The sequence below is a fragment of the Thermobia domestica genome, chromosome 4, assembly GCF_964235325.1.
Source record: "Thermobia domestica chromosome 4, izTheDome1.hap1.1, whole genome shotgun sequence".
In the NCBI taxonomy this organism is placed as follows: Eukaryota; Metazoa; Arthropoda; class Insecta; order Zygentoma; family Lepismatidae; genus Thermobia; species Thermobia domestica.
In genome coordinates, this window is record NC_137457.1 from 6,662,407 (window position 1) to 6,676,908 (window position 14,502).

At 32.1% G+C, this 14,502-nt stretch overlaps 1 protein-coding gene across 1 annotated transcript in view; it reads left to right on the forward strand.

The window, feature by feature from the left end:
* LOC145683694 (uncharacterized) overlaps window positions 1-13,046 on the forward strand; it is a 110,486-nt gene extending 97,440 nt beyond the window's left edge. The window contains exons 21-22 of the mRNA XM_081755065.1: window positions 3,747-3,815; window positions 6,034-13,046. Of these exons, the coding sequence (XP_081611191.1) occupies window positions 3,747-3,815; window positions 6,034-6,113 (149 nt within the window). The 3' untranslated portion in view covers window positions 6,114-13,046. The remainder of the gene's footprint in view (window positions 1-3,746; window positions 3,816-6,033) is intronic.
* Window positions 13,047-14,502: the final 1,456 nt, after the last annotated feature.

Here is a 14,502-nt window from a genome sequence, read left to right on the forward strand (position 1 = left end):
AAAAAAAAAAACTGATCACTAATTCCCATATGTTTGCAAAATTTTCTTCTCTACAAATAACAGCTGAAATGCAACATTAGATTGTCGCTTTTATAAATAGAGGGAAGACTTCTTTTCAGCTGAAACCATAAATTCTCTATATTTTGTGTGTACGCTCCTGTGCTAGGATCTACAAAGTTCATTGAATGATTAACTATGAGATGTTGCCAACCTTTTTTCCTGAGGGAGCTGTATTCCTTCCAGCAATCTGTAATAATTGTTGATTTTTTGTTTACGTGTCTTGATATAGTATCGACAAGGTTAATCGCATTTCGGCTATTATTGGTACATATAGATAGAAAAATTCCATCCATTTCTTACATAGACAACCTACAATCCATTTTCGCGATTTCATTCTGCCGACGCTGTATTTTCTACGACCAAATAAACCTTCATCGATCTCAACAGTGTACCCTTCTCCACCAATTATTTCAGATGAGTTTCGCACAATAATTTCCAAGCAAACTTCTCTACAAAATGTGAGCCAGTCACTAACAGTATTATACGATAATTTATCTACAAACGAACATTCTTGAACAATATTATCATATCTATGAATTTGTTATATAGCAATATGCAAGTAAATAACACCTGCCTTATTTCAAGATTTAGATGTACTCCAAAAAAAGAATTTCTTCTAATAGCTACATACCATTTTCTTATAATATGAAGACGAACGATGATAACAAGTGAAATGTAATGTAAATCTTGCACTTTTCTCTTTGTAAGCTTTTAAACTTAATTCATTTTGACAGCTTTTACATACCTTTTGAAATTTAAGTAAAATCTATATGTTGTGCATTCATCTTAAAGAATTTGCGGATATAGTATACATGAAGCTGTATCGATAATGTAAAAGAATATATAATTTTTGATTTGTTTTAAATCAAAAGGCTTCTTTAACTCTACAATATCCATTTTCTTTATTTAAAGTATGACAATTGATAAATAAAATAACACGAAAAAATAAATGACTGTCCCATTTCCTAACTAGAAATTTATTATCGTAATCATAAATCATTACAGCAATTGGCTTGTTTCGAATTAAAAACAAAACAAAACAAATGAATAATGATTTTTTTCTTTATAACATGCGATTCCGATTCATTATGAAGTAATATGATTCGTTAAAAATTACTGAGGGGAGCGGCTATACTCAATCCCCTATTATAATAAAATAACCCTCTTAAGAAACTTGAAATTTTATTTGAGTTTACTTTGTAAATTGCATATGTGAAATTTGATAAGAAACTGTGATACTTTTATTAAAAATAGTATATGTACTTAATTTATACAATATTATTTTATAAATAAAATACGATGCAGCAGTTATAAATCAGAAGTAAACTGCAAAAGTATGGAAAATATTGGGTTATATATTAGATCGGTGCTAATAAAATGTAAACGCCAGATGCTCATTTCCCAAGTTAAAAAAAAAAAAAATTGAAATTGCAATACGTGGTTAATCAAATAACTGCCATCTACACAAGTTCACGTTTCGTTTTGGCCATTCAATGTTTACAGTAGTAGCACACGTCCGAAGCTGCGACACGAAGTTCTGAACCATGTTAGGCATTTAAATAATTATTCACACATTCAATCTACGATAATCACAGACCATATATACTATCGAGCTACATTTGGATAAATTCTACAACTATACTACTCAAAAGAGGTAATACCAAGGATCTTCCTATATGTATCTTCATCCTATTAAATTAATGAAGCCAAAAAACAACCGAGCATCGGGAAGTCTGATTGGCTACTCTCGTTTTCGCCATCGTCTGATTAGCTACTTTCGTCTCCGCCATGATTGTTGGCTCAAAACATTGCGATCTTATTGGACGGAGTGGACAGAGTAGGGGTGGTGAAACTGTGACGTATGGCTTTTTGTTGTAAGGGCAAATCCTCTATTTTATAAGATCCTTGGGTAATACATTTCGTAACTCATAAACAAAAATATAATACAATCGCACCACATACTCCAACTACATAGCAACGTCCAACTTTATTATCATCTGGTACAGACTCATTGCCCAGTTACCCATATTAATTAAGATAGCTTTCCATTAAAGCTCATGTTGGACTGACCGATCACCAGGGAAGGAAGAAGTGACCGGAGTCTAAAATAATAGTAGACAGTGAGAAAGATTTCAGGAATATGGAAGGATTTTATATTGCAACTCATAAAGAGTATAAACCATCGCTTCTGTAATAGGTGCGCTTGTGATATGACGACACCATGTATGTTTGCCATTTCTGGATACTTCCGGATTCATTTGCAGTGCAGTGTATTGAATTTAGCAGTATAACGATCAGCGTTGATAGTTTCCCCTTGCCTGAGGAAGACACGCTGGGTCACTACCCCGATATACCACCATACGAGCAATAACACTTTCTGTAGGAGAAGAACTTATAAAATTATTCTAAATGTTGAAAATGATAAAACCTTTGTCCTGACTCTTTACAATGTTATACCAGATCCAATTTCCATCTGAAGTGACAGTTCAATGCAGGAAGCTTTTACGGTCATAGTGAAGATCTTCCATCATAGTAGCAGCAACAATTTTGTGCGTACAGGGCAGGTTTGGAACAAAACTCTGCACGTTGATCATTGCCCAACAACTATTGTAACCATTCAAGATTTCGTAGAAGATTCATATTTGTGGGATTGCCGGAAGCGACAATATGATGTAGGAAACATTATAAGTTGTTCCTTGCAATGAGAGAACTGAACACCTGCAGATAGCAAATCTTGTTGACAGGTGTCGATAATTATGTGGCAATTATGATCAACTCATTTGCAATGGAACGAACATTTTACAAAAGATCTACTTCCACGGTGCTCCTGAGAAGTTCGACCAAAAATGACATTCCACGGTGTATGTTTATTCTACAATAATGTTTCACTGGAACGAAATTTCACAGTGCGACATCAGCGGCGCGAAACCAGCGGCGACAATTGATGTCATTCCTTGCCCAAATACACTTTTAATGTTTACCACTGCTTGATGGGCAGACTGTTCCAGTTTGAACTAGTAACATATACAATTGTGCGTTGTCTTTCGTACAATTTCATACGACGTTAATAACGAACATACTGCGTCGTGATTGCCTGGATACAAGAGTCTGTTTATTGTTGTGTAATTGTTGGGACGTGAAAGTTGTAAGCTAAGAGTGGTATACCTATACGTACACTAGTCTCGAAATTGTATATAAAAGGAAGACTTCTTATCGAGAACCGGAAAATATTTTGTTATTTCGTTTTATATGAAGAAATGAAGGAAAATTTATGGATACCAAAATTTCGAAAAGAGTTGAACATTAGTATTTTAATCTGCGAACAATAATTTAAAGAATACATTTGTCACGATTCATTAGAAGTGATGTTATGTCTTGAAGAAAACTGTGTTGAGTTTAGTCATACATCTGAAGATATTTTCTGGTGAACTACTGTTTGTTTGTTCAGTTACACCTCTAACGTGTAAGAAAATACTACACCTATAAATTACCAATCTATACTATTGAGTTTATGACGTTAGACACGTGACTTTAGTCTATACTTATGTTGTGTTGTTGATGTGAATTTTCTACTATACTTCAAAGGCGACGTAAACATAATACACATTTCAGAGGCTAAAAATTTTCATATATCTTAAAACTTCCTTAATTTTTACATTATTTTTAATGTAATTTTTATCTTTTAGGTAAACCATATGCATATGATAGCTTATATGATTATGACGATTTGTATGGTGTTCGGACTAATCTTGTAGGTAAGTAACCGTAAGTTGTTTCATATCTTTAATTCTATCCTGAATATAGAAAATGAAAAAAGGGTAATACAAGTATTTCTCTCGTCCATATACGAGTAAATGAAAACTGAGTACATTAGTATACTATAAACCTTTAACTGGCTTCTATTGGATACATTTGAAGTAAAGCCAAAATAAATCGGAGAATAAGTGTAAAATTTTATTGTTTGCATTTCAACTTTCAAATATAACTTGCATTGGAATTATTTAAGTGGGTAGAAGTAGTTTGTGATGTAGATTTCATATATATAGCTACAAGGACGTAGGCAGGAGATGTGTCCTGGGGTATGGGCATCCCGAAGTCGAGAGGTTTCTGTAAACTTAGTCTATACTTAGAGATAATTTTACAAAATTTAATATATTCTTTTCATCATATTGAACTTAAACTCCGCTAAAAGCTTTGGACCTCTCCCAAAATTTATGCGTACTTATTTAAGTGTACAGAAAACAAGAAATGATTGTTCAATTGAATTATTCATACAGAAAAGGCTTCAGTCACAAAAATGACGAAATTGAGTTAAGAACGGATTTTTGTTCCTATAGGGTACATCTATGTTTCTATCCATAAAGAGTTTCAGTTTCATTGTTCTAACATTTTATAATCAGAATGTAAACTTTGACTAATCTATGCAAAATGGGCTTGAGTCAATGACTGACCACTTTTTTCATGGATAATTATATTTGTTTTATATGTTAGTGACAATAGCATTCAATTAATGTAACTTTTATCTACATGGAAAAATCCGCCCGGACGCAAAGAGTAGTGTCCGGAAAGAGTACATATAAGGTAAAACCAGGACGTGTGCTATCCCTAACATATTATAATGTTCTTAGATGCCTAACCTAACTGCATATCAACTAACTTACCTATAAAAAGAACTTCGCAGTTGTCTTGTTATAAAAAGAACTTGGGTAAAATCTGTGCAAATTAAAGCTTGGATAATATAGTGACTTGGACAATATTCACTCAATGGAAACACGAAAAGACAACAGTATCCTGCATGAGTTGACAGCTAAAACAAAACAAAACAAAACAAAAAAAACATGATTGAATATCATTGATATAGCATGCAGCAAGAGCAATGAGTACTCACGGACTTTTTTTTTTTTTTTTTTTTTGTCAAGTGAACATTTTGACTTTTCTCGCCTTCTGCTGATAGCAGCATTCTTCACTAGTGCTGCTGTGGGTGTGATAAGACGGTGAGTCACAACTAGAGGAAAGAAACGAGCTTGAGAACCTTGATTGGATTAACCATTCATTCTACTCTATTTTACTTCACAACAATGCATTTTCCGCTGAATTTGTGAACAAAACACCTCCCAGAGTATGACATCATTCCTTAATGCTTTGACCCCTTCTGCTCAGAAACACATAACGCACTTTGTTACATGTTATGGTATACTTAAAAATAGTAACTATTCCCAAAAATTCAGATTTTTTTATCCAGGCCCATTGGAGATATTGGACAGTGAAATGTGCCAAATTGGCATTATTCCTCAACTTTACGATTTTTCAGGCCTTTGAGAGCAGCTACCAGCCTGAAAATTGTTGAGTATAAACTTATGACCCCCTACCACATGCACACACAAATTCAGACCTCTCAGTTGTTTCCTCTTCCCAAACATGTCTTCAATGTCCAAAAATGTTACTACTGTAGACTCCGATTTCACCCCTTTCAAGTGGTTGTAGGCAAAAAATGTTAAAAGATCAAAGTTTTGAACACAAGTTCAAGACGTCTAGCAATTTGCAATTTGGTAGGACAAATATACTGAGATATTGAAAACAACGTAAACGCCTGAAATCGAGGAAACGCAAAATGGCGGCAGCCGCTGCGTCCCCATGCGATGTTCTAAAAAATAAAATTGTGGTTTTGAAGTACTCTTATAGGCTAAATATTCATGAAAAAGTTAGATTTTTTAGAGATGGTTGAGCAGTACATGCTTGATCACTTAGAATGGATTGACTCTACGGTATATACACTAGATACAAAAGTTTGAAGTATATGTAATGGATGTTCTGAAAGTAAAAAATATATATATATATATATATATATATATATATATTGAAATAGAATGTAAACTTTCATAAAGAGATCTCTTAATTATAGCTTAATTTAATAGTATAGTCTTAGATTATACTTAACAAATTAATTAGTTTTTCTTTCCTTCCTGCTAAAAGGTAATGGACAACAAGTGAACATCAATGGAGGACCAAATTCTGTTATTCCATCATATATAACCAACAATTTTGTAAAATAACTCACGGATAATATACATGCACAGGTTGTTCATTTATTATGTAGCTAAAATCCACTGGTGAAATCCTCACACCTAAACAATTAAATAGTCCATATGAATATAATGCGGAAAACGCGTTGTTTCAAAGTTACATGATGCTGAAATGGAGAAAATTGTAACTTTGAGGGTGCTTAGCTCAAAAACTATGAGAGATATCAACGGCGGTTAAAAAAATTATTACAGGAACTAGTACGCTGTTTATCTAAATAACCATATTTCAGAGTTGGGACGTATAGGCGCAACGGATTTTATAGAGGGAGCTGCGGCATAGGTTCCGCTCTTCCTCCCCTCACTCTAAAATCATATGCGTCGGTACAACTCAACTCTGAAACATGGTTATTTTGATAGACAGCGTACTAGTTCCTTTAATATTTTTTAAACCGCCCTTGATATCTCTCATAGTTTTCGAGCTAGGCACCCTCAAAGTGACAATTTTCTCGATTTCGGCATCTTGTAACTTTGAAACAACGCGGTTTTCGCCTTATGTTCATATGGATTTTTTTAATTGTTTATGTGTGAAGATTTCACCAGTGGATTTTGACTACATAATAAATGAATACCTTGTATATAGTATTATAGTGATTGGGTACACTGTTCACTTACGAACGTAAAGAAGAACGTAAATGCAAATGCTTTATATTACTTATGGCGTCAGACAACATAAATACTCTTCTCTTTCTGGTAAAGCAAATGTAATCTTTGCTCAAAATATGGCATATTAAATTGTCATATTCATTTTTCACAATAGAAAACAAACCACAGATAATATCGAAAATAGGCTATTATGAAATTATACAGACCATCAGTAAGTTGTAGGATGTAAACTGTACAAGAACATTATTATGATCTTTGATATTTTCAGAAACTTGCTAATATACTCATTCCTATGCATCAGAAATCGGCGAATGTACAAACTTTTTACTTCTAAAAGAAATAAATTGAATATAGCAAATTTTGCTTTAGTTCTGAATCATTAAACAATTACTTTAAGTATGCTATATTTTGATGATGACAGTTAATCCTGTCTGAAGAAACTAGTTGAAATAAGAGACGATCATGAAATAATTTTAGTAAACAATAAGAAATAATTAAATCTATTTTCAAATTTCTGAAAACAGAAATATCCATGAAAATAGTAAATGTGACCCATAGAGTAACAATTATGAGCATAACTTTTATTAAAACTGCGAACTGTACACTGGAAAAGTACAACGTTCAACTTATTTATTAGATATCGATGTACAGACTTAAATATTAAATTGGAAGAGTATGCTGTTTCTTTTTAGTCCTTTATATACTAATAATTCCTCAGAACAATTTAATACGAACTCTAGAAACAGTATTTCAATTATTTAAAATTCAAACTATAGACACAGCTTGAAATAAATTTCAAAAACAATATTCTAAAAGCAATAAAATGTGAGAAATTAAATATTGCTATACTGACAAACACTATATTGTTATCAAATGTAGAATACATGTATATTTTTTAATGATGCAATCTAGTTCTGTATAATCAGGATTAGATATTACAGATCTTCGTCCTTGATATAATGAGAACTGCTCTTTCCTTATAAGCAATTTTGCTTTTGAAGTAAAAGGGCTTGGTGGTAAAGTATCCTCTTTTAACACTGAGCGGTTGAGACACTAATAAACTGGAGTATTTGTTCAGGTTATGCAATGTCTTTGCAAATATCTTATGATATTTGTGAGATTGTATTTGTATGACTTTCGTCCAGTGTATGAGTTGACCCTCAGGTTGTTCGAGTTCTTAGGATACGTAACTGTTGAATACTAAAGACGCCTTAGACTTGTTTCCAGCCTTAGGTGCCTTTAAAATGCAAGTCAATAATAGCATATGATTGTTTCGTTTTTTTTTTTTTTAATCTTGATTACTGATATTATTCGGCCAGAAACCAAAAACATCTTTACCCGGTTCAAGTGCGTTTTCAATTGTATTGTAAATAGAAACCCTTCAATTCATACGTGATTAATTTCGAAAAACAAAATATGAATAGTGATGATGTTTTTTCTTATATTTAACAATTAGGGTAACTTAGAAGGTGATATAAGTTCTTATTCTGTGATGCATATCCATAGGTGAAAGTATGTTTTCTGTTTTACACCTTGTTTACCTTTCATGAGCAGAAAGTTACTAAACTTCGTAGCATCCACATGCGGATCTCGTTACGTTAATCGTGCATTTTAAACGTTAAAATGACAGCTTTTACTAGCCAATTCTTAAATTGCAATATTGTAGGCTAAAAATTTTCTTTTACAATACATCTGAATTTATTTACTAAGTTCTAGATTTATGACTTGCTCCATGTCAAGACATACAGCCACAACATCCTGTGGATTGTTTACAACTGAATGTTTCATTACATCTCAATTCGTTTATCAATCCTACATCTTTGTGTTAGTAGCTTGGATGATAAGTATTGTTAGAGCATTGTGTCTATGTTGTATAAAAGACGTACCTACGAATAAGTTAGATAGACGTGACCATTGTTCCTAAATGCTTTTGTCAAGAGAATCAAATTAGTTTGCATAACAAAAATGATAATCTATGTTTTTCTGAATAAATAAGTACTATTACCAAACATATTGTATAAAATGTTCAAATATATGGTTAAACTAAGCCAATAAGAAGGCGTATAATTTGATCGAATAAACATGGTATTCATGATCAAGTCTTTTTAGTGTAAAAGACATACAACTAGTTTTAAATATATACTGATAAGTTACAAATATATAATATTTCTTAGAAAAAATATAGAAAAATGATGTGTTGGGGAGGGGATTACTCGAACTGACATATGCTGAATGTATTGTAAAATCTTATTTTGTGTTTTTCCATGAATCTGTGAATTCTATATCCATGAGCGGTTCATAGGAAGTTGGTGAAATTATCACATTATTAGTTTTTATATTCATCTACATGCTGTTCCTTTTTGTCTGCTGAAAGTATTTAATGGAAGATTCACACTTCATCAGAGCGAAGTTTAGGTTGCTTCAGTATCAATCCTAACTTAAACTAAAAATGTAAAAATTTTGTACATTCGCCGGTTCGTGATGCATGTTAATAGGTATATTCCCTAGTTCGTAAAACATCGACAATATGTAATAGTGTTATTAATAAAAATGACTCGTTTAATGCTTGTACGTAATAAACTTGAAGCCAGGTGAGATAAGTATAACAAATTGTTTATTTCATTTACTATTTGTTAACCTATAAGTACTTAACATATGATTCTAAATATCGGAGTTCAATTTCTGGTTGGAACTCTTGTTGTTTATATACTATGTTACTTTGTAGGTGCACATGCCATATATAATCGGTATCGAAAATAAATGGTAAAATTACAATTCAGCTCATCATGAAGCCCAGAAATAATAACTTATTCCAAAACCCTATATTAAACATAATAAACACAGAATACAATTCAGAACAGGATAATATTTTCATTACATGAGGCATATTAGTAAATATTGTAAAGCTTCCTGTAAACATTATAAAAATAATTAGCCATTTGCAAATTATACGTGTATGAACATCTTTGTGACCACCTAACAAGTAACTTTTCACACCTAAATTGAAGGAGTGCTAAAATCGCAAATGGTTTCTAATTACTAAATTTGCCTGTTAAAATAATTAATCTCATAAATTATTGTGACTATTAAATAACCTTTGTAATTCAGCTTAATATGCAGAGTCCGCCAGAAAAATATATACACTGTTTAAGAAAAATACATATTTCATATCATTATTTTTAATTACATTTAATTATTATTCAAACATGTGTTACAACCTTCAAGTAATCATATGTTTATATTGAATGATCAAAATGTTGCCGTTGGCGGCCAAACACCTAACAGAACGACTAGCGGTCGCTTCAGTTACAGCGGTCAACGTATCAATGGACACCGTTGCACACGCCTCTGTAATTGTTCCATGCTCCTGAAACTTGTCAACAATGCGTTTGATTCTTAGGCTGGTTGGTGGTTCAGTACCAAACTCCCCTTTCCACTTCGATGGCATTCCAAAATCTGATAAAACGCTTCATAACGTACTTACGCTTCTCGAACGTCAAACGTGCTCCTGCCATTTTCTTATCTCAGTAACCGTGCTGACAGTACCGACATCTGTTGAGGGGAAAACCGTACTACAACATACTTAAATTTCATAAAAATTGTTAATGCCACTATCCTGATACAGGATGGCAAAGAGTGTATACATTTTTGTGGCGAACTCTTGTAATGTTCAGATTACTTTACTTTCCTTTATTGATGTATAAAAGAAATATTTAGTAATACATAGTGTGGAGGGAAAACATTAACATTGTTGGTTGTCTCCGAAAGTTTTGTTTTCTAGCTTATTGCCCCATAAAGGGAAATTATTTTCGTGTTTTTATTAAAATAGACCGAGATCTGAATAGTTGACTAATTGATTTCTTCTTCAAGTTCTAATTAAGTGTTTCTTTCTTTTTCAAAATTAATTTGCTTTATATATACACATTTAGTATTGGTTAAATTAAATTTGTTTATAAATATTAAAGCTAATAGTACTTTTACCTGATAAAATCTTATGTACAGTAATGTCCAAAATGATTGTCGCATATCTATAACTGTCTTCTTGTAAGATTTAATTTCATAATGATTTTGCAGGGTACTTTTAATACTGATACTATGTGTATAATTGTGAACTGCATATTTGTGGTAAATATCATAGGAAAAGAATTATAAATACAAAAATTAGAATGAGTGAAACAAAATGTTGCTAAATGGAGAGGAAAGTTTTTATTTCGTTTTATTGTTCTTATTTACTGCTTTTTGACATGAAAGTTTCCACATACATGTCTTTGCCAATTATACACATACTAACATTATAAGAAACAACGTGCGAATTTGTTATCAAATTATGTTCCTACTATAACATATTTATAGACATGCGACAATAACTTAACTCTAGAATATCTGAAGCAATTACAATTAAACTTGAATCCGTAGTATCTAAACAAAGGCTTAATTTCAGAGAGAGTGAAGACAAATCAGCACCTCTAGAGATGAGTAAGAAAGGGATCACATCTTTACAAAAGCCCCTAATAAATTAGACCACATTTCATAACATACAACAATGTTGATTGCCTACAGATTATGAGAAATACTTTCATTAAAATGCGTTTCATTGAAGGAACTAAATAAATTCTGTATACATTTATTCTCCCTGTGTGAAGAACGCATATTTGAGACATTGGCAACACATATTTTGTTCGTCGTTATTTCCTTGCTTTGAAATATTTTGTATAAACTTTATTTTTCATGTACGAAGAACGGGTAATTCAGCTATTGTATTAAAAATTTCAATTTTCTAGTAGATTTCCCGTTGATTTCAATTTTGTATTGAAATAGACTTTGATAGGTACAACATTTTTAATAGATTTCAATAATAAATTAGTAAAATCATATTATGATGATTCCAGCTCATTTTAAAGAAAATAAAACATTTCATCACATAAATCTATGGGTTTACAAAAAAGACAACTGAGGTAATAGACACCACTAATGTATTACAAAATGTCAAATTCTTAAAATTCATTTATTTTAAAGTAAAATACAAGACAAAGGAATGTTATATTGCAGATACCTAAGATCAGTGTTTGAAAATATATTCTTAAGATAATATTAGTTTAAATATAAGATTGTACTAAAAACATGTAGGATCCATGAATGAACAGATATTACTCAAATTATAAAGCAAATAAATTCATAAATGGAAAGGAAGAAAGACAATAAAATAAACATTTGGAAGAAAACTTTGATGTACGAGAAAGACGGGATCGAAAGTAGATAATTAGTAAAATATTTTCCATTTTGAAGAAATCAGCAAGTGTGCAGGAAATATAAGATACAGTACTAATTAAAATTAATATTTATAATAAAAAATTTCCTGTTACCAATTGAGTAATTGAACAATTTTCGTACATTCTACTTTCGTCGATATAATGTTTTGTACTATTTGCTAGTTGATTGATTTGGTGTTTCATGTTTCTTTCAGCAATGAGACTTTATGAAGTATAAATATACGATTCAGTGTGTAATTTGTACCACATAACCTTCCACTGGGAATCGAATCCTGATTTCCCGTTTCAAAGTAAAGAGAATTGAAATTCTTAGGTATGCGACCCTCAATTACGCTGTTTAGCCGTAATGATGCAGATAATCATTCAAGGTCAATGATTAAGTAACAACTGGTACGAGGAGAATGTAAAAGGGAACTGGAGAAACAAACTATCATGATATTGTCCATCGCAAACTCACATGTTCTGGGGTTGAAGCAAACAATTCTAGCATCATAATTTTTTGCCTTACGCTGAGATATCTTGTGAAGACGGACTTTAAAGATTTATGACGTTCTCTTTCAAAATTAATTAAAATACTTGCTTATCGTATTAATTCTATTAGATCACAAGCTGCTTTATGTAAAAGCGATGAATGTTTCTTTTCATCTTTGAAGTTCAGTGTCATTTATTTCATGTAACTGTTTTACAATCTTACTGTTATAATAATTACCTTTAGAAACATATATAACATTGGTATATAAATATACAGCCCAATAATTTCTTCGAGAAAGGTTGTGATGTATTCATACGATATATGAGCGGAGAGGAATGGTGTGGTTTATAAGCCTCTTTTGCGTTTACTTTGACAAATAAATCATTCAATACTCCATCATGGGTTTACATGGATTTTAAGGGTAAATTGTATGGTGTCTCTCAAGTGTTAAATATAACACAATCGTATTGTACAGTGTTCATATGTAAAAGAATATTTTTACAAAATGTTCATTCACAATTTGTAAATTTTAATAAATAAATCATTTTATGCACGTTACTGTAATATTATTTTCTTTTTGGTAAGTAAAAATATGATTAGATATTTGCAATCACATCGTGTAATTGAAGTAATATGACTACTAATACCATTCGAAAATCAGTTCTTCAAATCAAAGGAAAGAATAGTAACTTGGCGTTTCTATACAACTGTAAATGGTAACGCTTTAGAAGGTTGCAGGTACACTACTAGTCTGTGTAATGAAAGAAAGTGTTATAGAATAGCTCCTGCCTTTAGAAGAGAAGAATCACAATTTTTACATAAGATTTGTTCGGTTAGTTATTGTCATATTTTTTCTTGTTACTTTTCCGGATTAAGTAGGGTTCATCCGCCATCTTTTACAAGGAGACTAATGGTGTTAGAAAAAAAATGTGCAATGGAAAACTTTATTTAAGAACAACGCAACGAAATTCCATTCTTTTTTCGTACCTCTTTGGAGAACTCACCTTTCACGAAATTCATCAACTCTGTCAACAGCAATTTGGTTATAGAATGCATCGGCGGTGTCTTTCCAACCACCTTCAAGTGAAATACTTGAATTTGTGCCAAACATCTAGTCATAATGTCAATAATTCCAGATGGAAACAATGCAGAAAATAGTCCTTGTTCATTTGTTACGATTGGCATCTTAGACCCATACGTATCTTCTTCATTAGGTTATAAATATGCTTTATCAATAATGGATGTTTTTACTAGGTATTACACCTTGTACCCCATGCTAGAGGTTTGCACGCGCTTGGGTCGAGCCCGTGGGCTTAATATGCTTAAGCCCAAAACGTATATACCACATTGGGCCTGGGCCGGACTCGGGCCGTAAATTTTTATGTATACAACCATATTTCTCGGTCCTTTTCGGGCCTAACTTTGTAAATATACTGTATAATGATATCTATTGAAAGTTCTTTCTGCAGAACTTTTAAAACTTAACTGCAAACTTAAACCTCTAATTGCTGTCAATACCAATATAACTTTGCGTTAATTATTAAGTTCCTGTAATTCGGGCTTATTTCAGGCTTGTTTCATTATCAGACGAGCTCGGCCCGAGCTCGGGCCTAAATACTAAAACATATTTCGGACTCAGGTCGGGCCTTACATTATAAATTCTCGGCCCGAGCCGGGCTCGGGATAAAAATTCCGGCCCGTCCGGAGTTTTACCCCATGCGTAATGCTACCACGAAGTGTGTTTTACATTGTTTAGAATCATTACATTTTTTACATTTAAGTATCCTCCAATGCCAGTTTGGTTGATAATGGCACGAAAATTTAAAGAAAATATATCAGAATATGGAATTAAAATACAAATCGTCACGTCATATCATGCTTCTTCCAAGTCAGTAGAAATTATGCATAGAGAAAGAAATCGATTGTTCAAGTTGCTTTTAGTGAAGATCATACTGCTTGGGAAAAAAATATTCCACAAATTCTAATCTTACGTAATTATTCAATTTTGTAGTAG